General features: G+C 43.8%; 1 protein-coding gene across 1 annotated transcript; it reads right to left on the bottom strand.

Annotated features, from left to right (window-relative positions):
• Window positions 1-478: 478 nt before the first annotated feature.
• Window positions 479-13,864, bottom strand: CORO1B (coronin 1B). The gene is made up of 11 exons (XM_032218380.1): window positions 13,758-13,864; window positions 10,928-11,130; window positions 10,537-10,659; window positions 9,771-9,900; window positions 9,464-9,645; window positions 6,512-6,631; window positions 5,253-5,357; window positions 4,338-4,483; window positions 4,134-4,191; window positions 2,227-2,508; window positions 479-1,379 (listed from the first exon to the last, which is right to left on the bottom strand). Exons 2-11 carry the CDS (start codon window positions 11,126-11,128, stop codon window positions 1,251-1,253), a joined length of 1,476 nt encoding a protein of 491 aa, XP_032074271.1. The 5' UTR covers window positions 11,129-11,130; window positions 13,758-13,864; the 3' UTR covers window positions 479-1,250.
• Window positions 13,865-16,413: the final 2,549 nt, after the last annotated feature.

Genomic DNA, 16,413 nt, shown 5'->3' with positions numbered 1-16,413 from the left:
CACTCCCACCCCCCAAAATGCAGCTAATGAAAAGGTTTAAATGTTTACGGATGCTCTGAAAATGCAGTTTCAAAAGCCACCTTCGATGCAAAGATGACTAAATAATTTTAGCATCTACAAAGCAAATGTTAAAAATTTAGGCAATTATTTATTACACTCTCCCATTTTAATTCCTCATGCGTTCAAGGTGGGGCAGATAGATGTCCCATAAAGGTGCCAAGCAGAATATTCTATGACTGAAGGAAGCAGATCCAACTCCTTATGGGGGAAGCAGGAAGGCACTCTCTTTCTTTATAGCCAAGCTTATAGCAGGGATTACTGCAGGCAGGGATACAATTGTTTTCCCAGGTTATTGGAGGGTGAAAGAAATTTCCATCAGTAGTCCGAAGAAGGCCGGCTGACATTCTGGAAAAGAGTTAGCACTTACCTTGAAGTCACTCCAAGTCAGAGAGGCCCACAATAATAAGCTGCACAGAGCTCTGGTTCTATAAAGACTTTTATTTGGAATGAAAATATAGATATCAACCCCGAACAGTTTATTTCCCCTGTTCCATCCTCACTGTGTTTTGGAAGACAGAAAGAGGAGCGGTTCCAGAGACAGTAGGCCGAGGACTGTGACCAAAGGCAGGCTTCTTTCATAGCCAGGCCCTAACTGGACATCTCTCCATGTTCTCATTGCAAAAAGTTCAGACAAGGAAGCAGAAAACTCCTCAATGGGATTTCAATGGTCCTATCTGAGGAAAGGCATCCCACCTCGGCACTGACTCATAGGCGGCCCAGGCTTCTAATAAGCTCCCCCCTCCCACCCCGCACATACACACTTGCCGTGAGAGACTCATAAGGAACCTCAGCCTTATTCTCAGTGGGAGGGTACAGGCAGGCCAGGCCAAGCTGTCAAGACAGCCCCAATAATCTCCCTGGGTGATATCTAGGCCGGCCCCATCCATGGGAATGGGACAGGAAATAGGCCCCTGACCAGAATAAGGCAAAGGAGCAATGGTTAGGGCACTAGCATATGGCCCCTTGGATAATATGGGGTGCAGAAATGAGAGGAAGGGGAGATTTGGTCCGAGACAAAGCCCAAGAAACATTCCCAGTAGCAGCAAGAGAGGGCAAGCCCCTGTCTCACCCCACAGGGCAGGAGGCGGCAATGTGAAGAGATTACTGGCAGATCAAAGGGAGGGGAAGTAAGTGAGATCCTCCATGTTGGTCAGGTTCTCTTGGGTTGGGGGGGGGGGAGGCAAGGCCCACTAGACATCACCATTCTCAATGCGGCTCAGCTGCAACTCTAGCCGTGCAATGCGCTCTCCCTGTGCAGCCACAAGCGCCCGCAGGGATGCCACTTCCCGCAACACCTCTTCAGTAAGCTGCCTCCCTTCCTGCAAATGGGAAAAAAGTTGTTCATTCATTATTTCATCATATTATCCATCTTTTTGCCCCTAAGAGCCCCGGAATTCTAATGGCTCAGCTCAAACAAACCACTCACTCACATTCCTGGAACAGACAGCAAATATAGGACACAATCTGGTGCAGGAAAAGGTGAGGAAAGCAAGTCTGACCCACATTTTCAAGCATGATCAACACATTTGCACAACTCTATCCTGATCATATGGGGGTCACAATAAGGAAGGTGATCATTGTTACAATTCCAAATGAATAAATCTTCTACACGAGTGTTTCTCAACTTTTGTGGTTTTAAGATGTATGGACTTTAACTCCCAGAATTCTCCAGCCAGCAGGCTCAACATACTTGACTGCTTCAATGTTTTTAAGAGCCTGGTTTACAAGGTTGGTTGCAAAAAATTAAAGGGTCATTATTTTGAGCAACAAGGAGATCTGTGCAGACCCATATTCTAACCCAAGAACCCTACACAGCCTTTCTTAAATTGAGAAGTATGCTGATACTTCTCAAAGCTGTGAAGAGCCGCAAGTTTGCTTTTCTGCATGTAGGGAGGGAACAAAGTCCCAAGATGAAGCAGACACCCAGTGCTACTCTACAACACCTTAGAAGTCTATTCTAGCCTCCTTGGGGTTGGTTTTGGTCTATGATTATAACAAAGTCCCATCCATCCATCCATCCATCGTTTGGTTCTTCCTCCAACAACTCCTGCTCTCCCCAGCTCAACTCCCTGTAATCATGTGTGGGAAACTCCAAGTCCACCCATCCAGCCCCTCTCTCTCTCTCTCGGCATCCCCATCTGCCACAAGCAACAGCATAATACCTACCCCACTGGAAGGAGTGACACTAAGAGCAGATGTGGCAGCGGCTGGAGTCATGGCACTGGAAGGTGTGGCACTCAGCCCAGTGTTGGAGGGGGCTGTTGGGCGACCCTCAGGCAACAAGCTTCTTCGGTTGACCTTGAGATCCCGCTGTTTGGTGGGCACATAGGCTTCACGCAGTGAGATTAGGATGGGAGGCGCTGTCTTCCCTGCCATCCATTCCTCTGCTTCCATGGCAGGTTCTGGCCCAGCTGTGTCTGGATACAAGTCATCTTGGAACAGATCTGACTGCAAAGAGAGGACAGCATTAGCTTCCATGACGTTGACAGAGAGCACTAGAACAGAGTCCTAAGTTGAGTTATCAGGGTATATTTAGCTGAGACTGAACATGGAGAAGGAGACTGTGGCTGAGACATACTGTTTCACAAACATATGGAGCCCAAAATGTGAACATTTTTCATGTGATAACTCCCAGACTATCCATTCTGCCTGAGAAATCACAAAAAGCCAATCCGAGAGATAACTGGCACAAAAGTGAGAAAGAAACACCTTAATTCCTCAGTGTTTGTGGATCTGCTTTTAAATAAAAAACACTTCTCTTAACCCAAACATACTATATTCTTGTACAGCCTACACAATAGTAGAGGGGAAGGCCTCTAGAATCAATGCCTTCACCAAAGGGATTGTAGGTAGTCAAGGAAAATAAGCTTTGAACTGATCCATTCTGATTCTGTTTTAACATTTTTCTTTACATTTCTGAATAAAGATAAATTCTATTGAAACATTTCAAAATCACATTCAGAGCATAATGTTTCATTTCATGAAGGAGGTATGTGACTGAAAGGAAAAGAAATTGTCACACCCAGGTGAAAGAAAGCCAGGAAAGCTTAGATATGTTTCTCAGAATCATATCACTCCAAAGAGATGAAAAATATGAATGAAAACAGATGTGTGCATTGAAACACACACACACACACACCTCCCCCGCTCTAAACTGCCATGAATATTTTAAACAGAGAGCTTCAAATAGCAATACAGAATACAGCAATTGAGACAAATCCTGTCAAGGAGTAGTTGGATACTATATAGTTGTTCTATAAACTGTCAATTCAAAGACCCTAGTTTAAATCTTAGCACAACTGTAACCTCAAATTAATTTGCAAGAGACTCATGACTGAAATAAGATTGGAACTGGCCTACCTTACTGAGCTTTGTAAAAATGACAGATATAATTGGAACTGAAACTCATTCATTAATATATTAGATCACTGGCTAGTATTATTAAGTCAATACAATTACAAATTAATGCAGAGCAACAGAAGCCAAGATCTGAGGAAAAAAGTGCCAGCCAAATGATTCTTGACATTTTATAATTTGTAATTTGTAGCCCACTTTGTCTTTTAACACATAGATGGGGATACAGAACTAGGATACTTCCTAGCAAGTTGCTAATAGAGCACTGCAGTGGCAGGATCTTCTTTCTTCCAGATTATGGTTCTAGTATTGCATTTTAATTCTAATTTAGGAGTTTAATTCTAACATTAGGCAAATAGGTCAGATGCTAAACTGCAACTGCTTGCCTGCCTACTGATGAAGAGCAGGGAAGGAAGATGAACCAGGAATCCCTTGTAATGAAAATCAGGCTAATGTCTTCTAATGAACTGCAGTGGCGCAGTAGTTACAAGTGCAGTAGTCCAGGCTACTTCTGCTGTCTGTTGGCTACCTGCAATTTGGCAGTTCCAATCTCACCAGGCTCAAGGTTGACTTAGCCTTCCATCCTTCTGAGGTGGGTAAAATTAGGACCCAGATTGTCGGGGGCAATATGCTGACTCTGTAAACTGCTTAGAGAGGGCTGTGAAGCACTATAAAGCAGTATTTAAATCTAAGTCCTATTGCTATTATGAAGTACCCACCTTCCTTGGCACTGTCATAATAATGGGTTCACACTTGCGCTCATGGAGTTTGTAAAATCTATGGAAACAGAAAGAAGGGACAATTGAGTTAATCAGCCCAGAGCTTTAAAAACTATGAGAATAATTCATGCCACACTTTGACTGCCTAGCTGCTTTCTTGACATTCACCTCTATACCTTCCTATTAACAATTTAATCCGATTACCTGGCAATCTCACACTTGTTGACATCCAGACCCGGCTTAGGCATCCAACCCATGCCCCGTTGTGGTTCTTTGCTAATAAATGTGTTCAGGAAGTGGATGTATGGTGCTTCTGCTGTGATCTCAAAATACCGGATGCTAGAATCTCCCTGGAAAGGCCAGAAAAGATAGCACAATACATTATGACAGAATTGCTACTCTTTGAATGGCAGAAAAATACATTAGAAAATTATCATTGAGAAAGTTAGCCCTGACCCATAACACATCTGAGATGAAGTCGCATATACTGTTTGTGAGTCAGCCAATTACACTGTTTAATAGTCTGCAATTACATGGGTGCACTGTGCCTAGCAAAATATGAAAGAGTTTGATCAGTAGATCATCTACTCACTGATAATATCCTTAAGGATAATATCAGTGAGTAGATTAAGGGAAAAGAGGTAGACCTGACCAGATTATCTGAAAACACCAAAATATGGCCTGTTTTTGTACGCTTTGACTGGATGTCTTCAACATAAGGATTGCCCTCCAGATACAAAGGTCACTTCCTCTCATCATTCCTAGACAATGTGGTCAATTGTTGATGTAATTCAACTGACAAGAGTTACACCCAGAATTCCCAGGTGTCAGAGACATAGAACACAAAAACATAGGCCTAATTTTATTTAGTAACAACTGGAAAGTCTTATTACTTTGCAATATTAATACTGAATTACAAGACAAGCTACAACAGGGAAGGGAAACTATCAGATCCTCAGCAGACTCCCATGTATTTTGATGAAAGGGTCTATACCAATTAATTGAGGAATCGTGCTATCTGTGAAGATAACACATACAATATAGTGGAAAGGATATTCTATCTCAATCAGGCACCATCATGCATACGCCTACATATACAAACAAAGTAAGAAAGCCTACTTTGCCACAGACGTAGATAACATTGGTGTCAGGATCGTAGAAGGGCAGAAGGGCCCCATTGCTTGAATCCAGTTCCTGCAATGCCATAGGTTCTTCAAGATTTTCCTGAAATCGACAGAAACAAGAAAGCACAAAGGCATATTATAACCTCTTTCAGGTGGTTAGCTCCATATCAGCCCCTTTTGTGTAAGGTTTGACTTCGTTGCTGCCTACTTCCTTGCTGGTTGGGAATAAGAGAGATGAACTCTAGACTGGTTTGGGAAGGTTACTGTCTACTGTATCAGAGAATTGCTTGAGAAGGAGAATATTCTCACCCAGGCTTTTTAATTGTAGTAGAGTCTTCAACCTTCCTCAGATACTACCTTCACATTGTGGGGATGGTGCGGGGCAGTGATATGATTGTAGAAGATGTGGCAGGATTCTGTTCATCTCCTTCAAGATATAATCACGCGGAGTTCTCTTGTGAAACCAAACTTATCTTATGGCCTGCCAGTGGCCAGCAGAGCTGGTGGCAGACTCAGACAGTGGGGAGGTTGGGGAGGAACAGGGGCCAGTCCTGGAGTCTGGGGAAGGCTCTGATGAGTGCTCTGCATCGGAGGCAGAGATGGGGCCAGGGCCATCCGACAGTTATCAGCTGCCTTCAGAGTCAGAGATCAGTGGGGCAGAAGAACAGCTGGAGGCTGTTCCTGATGTGTGCATGCACAGAGCTGCCAGGAGACTGGAACAGTTAAGGAACAAGGGCCAACTCGGGAGTAAAGCCACAAGTGAACAGTGAATGGCCCCTCCCACAGGGAATAAAGAGGAGCGAAAGGGGAGTAGAGTTTGCAGGAGACAATTAGTTTGATTAATTAGTGTGAAGATTTGTTCGTGATTCTCAGACTCTGTGCCAATTATTTTCTTGTACAGCATTGCATTTAGAAGATATCAGCCTGGCAGCTCTCTAAAGCCTGATAAGGTCTGTGGTTATAAATTCACCTTTGAAAGACTGTTTGCCAGGACTTTGCTGGATGTGAATGAGAGGAATCCACATTAGCTTAATAAAACGTGTTTTGTCAGGACAAGGAGCCTGCTTCATGATTTTGTGAAGCCTAGGTCAGAACAACTTAAAAGCAATACCCATTTGAGAACAAAGCAACCTTCAGAATGGGAACGGAAGAGGAGGCTGCTGCTCAGGCTCTTGGAACTGATAAGGGCGTCTCATCTATCGGAGTCTTCCTCCCCACCCAGTTGCTCCCCACTCCATCCGCCTTCCCACTCACTGGGTCCCAGAGAGCCAGCTGCCTTTCGCTCATACGGCTGAAGCCTGTTGTAAAGATCTTCCCATCAGCCAGGAAAATGGCTCGCATTGGCCGTGCTCCTTCATGGGCCTTCTCCCTCTCCTGGGGGGTAAGAGGGAAAGGGTCAGGTTAGAGAAAGCAGGCAGGTTCCACAATAGACAATAGAAATTCTCCCTGCCAGCTCTGCTCAGATATCTCTCAAACTGAATCCAGACTAAGCTCTACTACGAGTCATCAAGATTTAAATTCAACCTGAAGACGACTGAACATTGTTGCAGGTATTTAGGCATATAATTTCTTCATCTCTGTCCTACCTTTCCATTTTGTCCCCTTTCTAATGAAACTCAAACGTATAGCCAAATCCAAGTGTTTCCTCTGAAGGTTGCCTAGGAACAGGCTAGATTAAGTTGGGAGGCCAGTATGGTTTTTCTGATGAGAAGTTAAGAACAGCAAAGTCCTCATTTTAATTTGCTTCTGAGCAAAGAACCCAAGATGTTAAAACCATGGCATCCTACAAGAAAAAGAAGCTTCTCCTGTCACTTCTTGCTTCAAAATTAATCAGGCCAGCAATTACTAAACCTCCTTGCTGACATCCTAAGAAATATAATTTGACTCCATCAATATTTTTTAAAAACTCTTTTGCTCTCTAAATATTTAGAAACATAATCCAGAAAAAAAACAGAAAGACAAGCAAAAGAGGAAATAGAGTTATAAGAATTATAAAATTAAATCACAATTTCAAGGTAATATTTAGTTCAAAATATTAAAATATATCAGTTTAGGACAATGTAAATAATATCCAATTATTGATAATTATTATATATCAGGATGAGAAATTACTGTACAATAATTTCTCCCTAATCTAAAAAGTATTACCCTTAGATGTTGAAACCTTGTAGAAGAAATTCAAAATTCAGATGTGTTACAAGATCATATATGGAATTCTACTCTAGGAATCTTTTCCATGTTGAATTTTATATTAAATTTGTTTTTCAAAAGAAGATTATTTTTAACATTGATGTATACTCCCACAACTTAATTTGCTGTTCTTTCACAAAAAATAGAATACACAATTTCTAACAACAAGCACCGGGAAAACTGAGACATAAGTGAAATTTAGGATTTTGTTATTGTTACTGTCTTTATTCTCTTAAATTGTGCTGATTTTATGAACATAGTTTTGGACTGAAGAACAGTTTAACCTGCTGTTTTACATATATATTAATTGTTAAGTTTATTAGCATAACCACAATTTCTAAAAATTGTGGGGGGAAACCAACAACCTATGAACAACAGAAAATTAATGCAGAAAGAATTAATGCAGAAAGAAAGGTCCAGTAGCTCAGATCTATGTTATATTAGCTGTTAATAAAAATGTAAAACCCTGTTCATTGAATTATCTGCTCTGGAGGTAATTTTTATATAGTAATTGAAAGTTTGATTTCCACCATAAATGAGTAGTCATATTTAAGAAGCACAACCTGAGAAGGGAAAACATTTCTAACTGATGCTCAAACTGCACTGAGAAAACACCTTTATATTTTGTACAATAGGGTTTTATTGTATTTTCAATTTTAAAAGTTAGCAGAAATTTAGAAAGCATAAACAAACATGTACGTATACAGAAAAAAGAAAAAAACACTGGGTGGCCATCAAAACATTTTCTAATTCTTTGCCTTTCCTAGTTTTGATGAACTGTCCAAAGATCTAAAGAACAGAATACTTTATATGATTTTTTCCCCTACTCCACTCTTTTGCAAATCTCAGCTGCTAGATTGCCACTTTTTATTTTAAAAAAACCTTGTCTCTCTCTCTAGGAGCTAAAAGAATTTGGATAGGGCTGACAGGAAAGTAAACAAGGGAACCTAGATTCAAGACCAACTAAGCCACTTTTATCCCAACATTTGCAGTAATAACGCATTCTTCAACAATTTTCTGGGGCTGATATAACTCTACTACGCAGAGATAATTGTATAAATAATTAAATCTCTACCAGGTCTTGTACTGGGAAGACAATATTTATGCTATCATCACTGGTACCTTCCCTAAGCCATCATCCCATCTCATTTAAAACACCCCCCTTCCCCCACGTTATTAAATCATATGATGATAGCCTGAATTCATTATAGTGAAAGGGGTACCTTCAATCTATTTGCTTCATTGACTGAAGGTGGGAGGGGGGTAAAGAAAGGCCCTTCCTCATCCCCAAAGTTTGTCATCGCTTATCAATAGCAACAGGAGTTGCACATACATACTTCAACTTCAATTTTGGCTTGGCTGACACAGCCCAGCACTGGTGACTGTCCAGATTTCTTGCTGACAGTTTCATTTAAATTTTTTTTGCATGCAGGCATCATATATTCTGCTGAAAACAAAGTTACAAAATCGGACTACCAGTTGCAAAATTTCCATTTGCCTTAAGAGAGCACCTCTGCCTCAAGCACATTCCACATTACATTCTTTCAGTTCCCGGGATAGGATTATAGTTCTGCAAACACAGAGCTCTAAGGAAAACTAAAAACAAAGTGAATCCTGTCATGCATTAAAATGAACGTTATAGGATACTACTCTGAATACCCACCAATGTGTCATTTTATACCAATAAACATTGCAAATTGTTTTGTAATTCTGTAGATCTGCAGTCGCCTTACTGCAAACCAAGGACAGTACAAGCTAATTCACAGATATGATTCAATAACCAAGCTAAAACATGGAACTTGAAGTAATAAAACACAGAAAAGGCGGTGCAGATAAGAAAATGGGGAACCTATCTCAACACTCTAAAATATAAAAACAGTCCCTTTGAATTGCCAAGATCAGACTGGCTTGTCACAATGCCACAAAACTAATCGTGACACCGATGGAACTCTCAAATCATGCACCACTTCATGAATGGGACAATGTAACTAAGAACTCAAAGAGTGTCAGACTTACAGCTATAACTTGCCCACGGCGTGGATCAATGATGCGCACACTTTTGTCCTTACAAGCTGAACAGAACAGGCTGCCATCCCGGTTCCAGCTGACATTATAAATGATGTCCGGATGCAGATTGTCAAGGTAGTAAAGCTCTTCTGCGGTGCCCACATTCCACACAATAACCACATTATCACAGCCTGGAATAGAAAGGGACAACTAAATGGTTTGTTGTGTCCTTTTTCAGACGGCTCACAATTTTTCAACATCATCCTGCTTGCAAGCAGAAAGCTCTCAACTTCGCTGGCCCCTTTCCTGGTGGTACCTGCACTCAGAAGGATATTGCGAGCAGTTGGATGCCATGTGATGATGCCCACACGTTTTGAGTGTCCTTCTAGAACCACCACTGGTTCAGTCAGAGGCACTGTGAGGCCACTCTCCGGGATCTGCCATACCTGAAGAGAACAAACAGTGCAATACAATGCCAGTGCTTACATGTGCTTCATTCCCTCCCATCAATATTACACCTCAAGCACAACCTCCCCTTCTCCCTAACAACATCCAACACCAGTGAGAATTCATTTTGGAAAACTCTATCCTCATCATCATGCCCTTCATAGTATTATCCACCTCCTATTACATAAAGCCTAAGAACAGCACCTCACATTTTAAAAGCAAAGAAAAAAACCTCCCCTAAATTAAACTCTGCTCTGGGTATAATATGGCTCCACCTACACTGCAGCTTTCAACCTCCATCAAATGAAGAACTGTAGCTCTGCCAGCAAAAGACTGCCAGTCCTGTTTTATCCAAGGGAAATATTCACATATGCTTTATTTTGCATAATTTATTCTGCCTTTGCAGAAATAAGAAGCATGTGGAACACTGGATTCTGCCTCCCCCCCCCCACTGCTAGAAATCTTCTATTCTTCACATTGCTCATACCTCCCCAGCTGTGAGGAAAACTTGTCACATACAAGATTGATTGCAATTGCCTCAGCTTTAAGGTATATCTGGAGGCATGGCCACTGAAGAGACCACTTTATTGCCCCACCCCACCCCTCCATACACACGTTCCCCATTTGCATCTCACCATAACAGTGCAATCCTCAGAACCACTGGCAATTATCTGATCATTATGTGGACACCAATCAATGTCCAAAACTGGTCCAGTGTGCCCACACACGGTAGGGTAAGACTTATCAATGCGCCCTGTCTGGGGGGAAATAAGGAGATAAGAGTTGACATACAGTTCAGGTCTCTCATAATGTTGTTGCAAGCTGGAGTCCCATTCTCTGTCTCAATCTTTTCCCAATATCAAGTCTCTTTCATAATCCCTCTCTTCCACCCCCAATTGTCTATAAGAATTAATCCCTTAATACAAAGACGTGAGAAACATAGAGACAATGAGCGGTCATTTTTATAAGTTTTCTGCTTCTCCTCCTCCCTCCCCTTCCCTTTTCCACCTTGAGCCCATCCTTCACCTTTTGCAGCGGGAGCACCATAAAGGCCCCCCCTCCACTGGCCTCGACAATCACTGCCACAAACTTGGGATTGACAGCACAAAAAGTGCTGTCCCAGGTGACTCGCGAAACCCGGATGTCATCATAGCACTGGTCATTCTTGACAGGCTGCCCAAAGACGTGGCGGAATTTGCTCTGACGCACAACCTTACGAAAGGACATGACTGGAAAGAGATGGAGCAAAAGTCAGAGAAAGGCTGCACACACAAGTATAGCCCAGGAATTCACTTATGACTGCTGCCTAGTTGGATGTCTTGCAACTTCAAGAGCATCTCAGCCAATAAAATCAGTCAGCCAATATTTGACTCTTAAGGGGACTGGGCCAGGCCAATGGTGCTCCTAATGAAGAGGAGAACTGAACAAGAAGGAAGAAGTAACCACCAGTTTCATTCTTAGTTTCATCCAGAGCACGGGTGTCCAACTCGCTGTGTCACGTTGCTGTCATGTTTCACGATGTTTTTCCCATTCATGGAGCTGGGGTGAGCGTGGCCTGTGCGTGACACATCTGACTGGCGGGCCGCCAGTTTGACACCCCAGATCCAGAGCATATGCATCTCCTAAAAATTGCACTATGTAAATTGGAAGACAGACTTAATTATCCTATTCATTGGAGAAAAAGTAAAAAACAGTTCCACACTGTCCCCATCTTTAAAAGAGAGGCATGATAAAACATCAGAAACTAAATACAGGTAGTTTTTGACTTATTATCACAATTTGGACCTGAACTTCTGTTGCTAAGCAAGGGAATTCTTTAAGTGAGCCATGCCTGATTTTATGACTTTTTTGCTACAACTGTTAAGTGAATCAGGGCAGTTATTAAGTGCATCATGCTGTCAATGAGCAAATCTGGCTTCCCCCATTGATTTTGCTTGTTGGAAGCCAGATGGAAAGATTGCAAATGGCAATCACATGAACCTGGGACCCTGCAACCATCATACATACATGCCAGTCGCCAAGCACCCAAATTTTGATCAGGTGACTGTGGGCATGTTGCAATGGTTGTGAGAACAAGGATCAGTTCTAAGTTGCTTTTTCAGTGCCATTGTGATTTCAGTCACTAAACAAATGATTGCAAGTAAAGGACTACATGTAAAGCAGAACTAGAATAATCAGATGGCATTAAGGCAGAGTAAGACCTAACTCAGAGAAAGCTCACCAGAAAGCCCATTTGGTGCCTTCTAACTAGAGACCCAAAAGAAAAAGGGGACTACAGAGAATGAGGTGGCTGGATAGAATCATAGAAGCAGTAGGCATGAGCTTAAATGGACTCCAGAGGATGGTAGAGGAGAGGAAGGCCTGGAGGAACATTGTCCATGGGGTTGCGATGGGTTGGACATGACTTCACAACAAATAACAACAACCATAGACGACAGACAGAAATGGATTTACCTGCACCACTACAAAGCCTTAATCTTTAAATCTATAAAACATAGAAAGCAAACTGGGAGGTTGCCCCTAATACCAGATCTGGTCAAAGTCAGAAATCAAGCCAGACCTCAAACAGAACTTTTTCAGGGTAGAAGGGAGCAAATGAAGTCCCAACAACAGCAATACAAACCATTCAGTTATTCAGAGTCTAATTTCAGCATGCACTGAATGACTTCTGGGGAGGTGAGCTAGGATTACTCAGTGGGGTGCACCTGCTTTCCATTCTTTTCATCAAGAGGGATCCCCCTTATTTCCATGGCAACCAAGAGGCAGAGCCCACAGAAGCAAACGTCTTTTAGAAATTCCTAGCAGATCAGGTGGATTTAAGAGTAGGCAATCATTCTTGTGCACACCCTGGAGAATTTGGAGGGGAAACAGGGGTATAAAACTGGCTCCCATCTAATACAGTAGGAGAGGCACTTTTGTGATATGGCTGAAGACACCGGGCTAGAAACTGGGAGATGCTGAATTCTAGTCTTGCCAAGGTCCCGAAGGTAATTCTCAGTCCTAAGAAGGCGGCAAGACAAGCCACACCTGAAAACATTGATAAGAAAACTGCAGAGACTTGTCCAGACAGTCACCAGGAGCAGGCATACACATACATAAAACCAAACCCATATTAGGTGGCCAGACGTTACATCTAGATTCTAGAACCTTCCTAGGAGGGGGGGAGTGGAGAAACGTAAAGGGAAGTGGGAAAGGAGGGGGACAGAGAGAAACAGAGAGAGGAACTGTTTTCCTGCAAATCAGAGTCCCAGTTCAATTACTCCACTGGAGCAACAGGATGTGCAAGGGGAAAAATATGCAAGGAAGACTCCAGTTGGAGCAAAGAGGAAGGGGGAAATCTAAGCAAAGCAAAACTTTTTCTTGCAATCCCAGCAAAAAAAATATTATAATTGGGGGGAGGGTAAGGAAGAGGTAGAAAGAGAGCAACCCGGAGGGAGGTTTCGACCCTCAGCGCATCAGAGACCAGCCTCGCAAACAGCGAAAACGCCAAGGGGAGCTCCAGCCGTATGCAAAAGCCTTTCCCATTTCCTGGCAACCGGCGCGACCAGCTGAGGGCGAGCCGCGTTTACAAGCAAGGCAGCCACCGCCCCTCGATGTTTAGAGCCAAGTTCAATCTGAAGCTGGCCGCCACCTTCAATTCCCGAGCACCGGAGGGGGAGGAAAGAAAAAAAGGCAAGAGAGAAGCCAGGGCGGTGTTACTGCTGTCCAGTCCGGAGGCGGGGAAAACGGAGGGAGGGTGATTTTTGGCAGCCTGCCTTCCGACCTTCGGACCCGGGAAAAAGCTCCGGGGCCCCTCATCCACCACCACCCACCACCCATCAGCGCGCTCAGGACGCGGTCGGCCACCTCCACTCACCGGCTTGGAGGAACGGAACCGGAGCAGCCTCTCCCTTGCGCACAGCCCAGGGCGGTGCAAGCGAAGGGAGGGACGGAAGGCCCGGAGTGGGCCGGCCTCTCGGTGCCTACAGGAAATGACCCAGGCGGCGAAGGAGGCGGAGGAAGCTCGCTTCCCAAGCACCGGGTTTTTAGTTTTTTTTTTTAACCTGCTTTGCTGCAGGAGTGGCCTAAAAACACGGAGGAGAATCTCCTTCGGCTCAGGAGGTGGCGCGGAGGGGAGAACGCCCGACGAGGGAATAAGCAGCCGAGCGACCGACCGACCGCTGCTTGCTGGAACTTCCGCAGCAAACTCGCTCGGGGAAGGATCGGCCGCTGGGTCCGCCTGCAAATCAAAGACTGCGGCGGGGTAGGCCAGGCCAACCGCCGGAGGGGAGAGGTTCAGTTTGGCAGCCGGGATTCAGAGGCAGTGGTCGTGGGAACTCCTTTCGATGAAGAAAGCGCCTCCTTTTCCCTTCCCGTTTGTTCCTAGCAGCAATTCGTTCTTTAAGGGAAGGGCGCCGTATTCCCACTGCCCAATACTTTTCTCCGCGATTGCTTTCTACGCGCGGCTTTCCCTCTTTCGGTGGGAGGCGGGCGCGCACCCGCAAGCCTTATTAAATAGCATCCTGGGCGGCGCGCTCTCCTCATTTGGGGTCTACGAGCTGCAGCCTGGCTTCTGGCTTTCAGCCCTTTCAAGCTGAATGCTTCCGGCTCTTTACACAGCTGCTCTTTTACGGTGTCAATCAGTGCCTTTCAAATTTGGCAACTTTTAAGATAGGTGGAGTTCAACTCCCGGAATTCCCCTGCAGGCTGGGGAATTCTGGGAGTTAAAGTCCACACGACTTCAAAGCTGCCGACTCTGAAAAAGGCTGGTGCAAATGAGTCCATTGTCAAGCAGGGAGGGGTCGAGAGTGTGAATAATTAGAATTGCAAGAAGAGTTGGAAGGGGCTAGAAGTAAATCAGCTAAACCACCCATGAGAAGTGGTCAGTCCACTCTCTTAATTTCCAGAGATAAGGAACCCCAAAACCTTCACAGAAATAGAGACTAGGAAAAATGACCTTGTCAAAGATATGCAACTATTACCCGGGCCAGTTATGGCGAAACCTTTCGGCCAAACTGGAACGTGCGTTCATGTATGCGTGCTGCAGCGCCAGAAACCTGAAGACCAGCTGGCTGGCATGCACATGCCTGTTTTTTTTGCTATTGTAGGAACTCTCCCAGAAGAATGAAATATCCTAGGAAATATTGAAAAGGCAGAATATTATATTTCCCTGGATGTGAAAGGGGAGAAACATGTTTTAAAGACAGAGTAGCTCCCTGCAGCTTCCTGCCCATCCCCCTTTGTCAATGAGCCATTAAGATGCCCAAGCCAGTCTATTCTACATAATGAAGAGTTCTCCCCTTCAGCTCCAGGGTAATGGGATTAAGGCATGATAGTATTAGCCCTTTACACAGCTCACCACATGGCATCTGAGAACTCAACCAAACATGAGACTCAAAACACAGCCTAGAGAGTTGCCCCTGCATGGCCCCATGGGAGTCTGACAACCAATCAGAATACATTTTCTTATACAGGAACAGGAAACAGAGAGGTGGGGCCAAACAGCGAGTATAACGCAAGGAACTTTCAGCATCTCCTCTTTATTCTTCACCCAACATTGAAGCACGTGATCACCTTTTCTGTTCAGGACTCAAGCCATGTGGTCCTGTCCACCATTAAACAATCTTTCCAAGCAGCCTCCATGTTTCCAGTGTCTTTTTCCCCACTTGGAGCTGAACCCAGAAGGACATTTCTTCCAATACTATTTTTCGGGCTCTTTTCAAGCCATTTTTCGGGACGTTTTTGGTCAGAAAATGACCCAGAAGACAGCCTGTTTTTTGGCTATTTTGGAAGCCATTTTCAGGTCATTTTCTGGCGCTTGTGAAGACCAGCTGTGCATGTGCATGTTGGAAACCATAAGACCAGCTGACGACGGCACGCATGCCCACAGGGTTCTGCGTGTCACCCCTGGCACGCATACCATAGGTTTGACATCACAGACCTAGGCAAAAGGGCTGAAATATGTTTAAAGACCAGAGCAACAAGATTACATTCAGAAACAGCTCAGCTGGCTCCCTGATTCACGGAACTATAATGGTACAGCACAATCAGACTTACAAGGGTCTCTAAATATAGCCAAGTTCAATAAAAGTTCTTTTAGCCCTCTGGGAGTAGTTGATTTCCTAGTATGCTGTACCCAGTGATGCTGGCAACAGATAAATTGTTCCACTGTTGTACAAAAGTGTTTCCTTAAACAACATCTAAGTATAGTTTCAATGTACAGATAATCCTCAACTTACAATAATTTAATTGACCATTCAAAGTTACAATAGCACTGAAAAAAGTGACATGACCTTATGACCCTTGCAGTATCCCCATGGTCACCTGATTAAAATTCAGGTGCTTGGCAACTGACTTCATACTTATGACAGTTGCAGGGTCATGTGATCACCTTTTGCAACCTTTGGACAAGTCAGTGGGGAAACCAGATTCACTTAACAATCATGTTACCGACTCAACAACTTCAGTGATTCACTTAACAAATGTGGCAAGAAAGGTTGTAAAATGGGACAAAATTCACTTTACAAACAGCA

The sequence above is a fragment of the Thamnophis elegans genome, chromosome 1, assembly GCF_009769535.1.
Source record: "Thamnophis elegans isolate rThaEle1 chromosome 1, rThaEle1.pri, whole genome shotgun sequence".
Classification (NCBI taxonomy): Eukaryota; Metazoa; Chordata; class Lepidosauria; order Squamata; family Colubridae; genus Thamnophis; species Thamnophis elegans.
Note: the sequence above shows the minus strand (reverse complement) of the source record. Positions and strands in the feature narration are given on the sequence as shown.

What these genes read in the sequence shown, in the direction of transcription:
- CORO1B (XM_032218380.1), bottom strand. Translation starts at nt 11,128, where the DNA reads ATGTCCTTTCGTAAGGTTGTGCGTCAGAGCAAATTCCGCCACGTCTTT. An exon ending in GCCGTGGGCAAGTTATAGCT is followed by an intron (nt 6,632 to 9,463) that starts GTAAGTCTGACA and finishes CTTACCCCCCAG; the next exon opens with GAGAGGGAGAAGGCCCATGA. An exon ending in AGCTGGCTCTCTGGGACCCA is followed by an intron (nt 5,358 to 6,511) that starts GTGAGTGGGAAG and finishes TGTCGATTTCAG; the next exon opens with GAAAATCTTGAAGAACCTAT.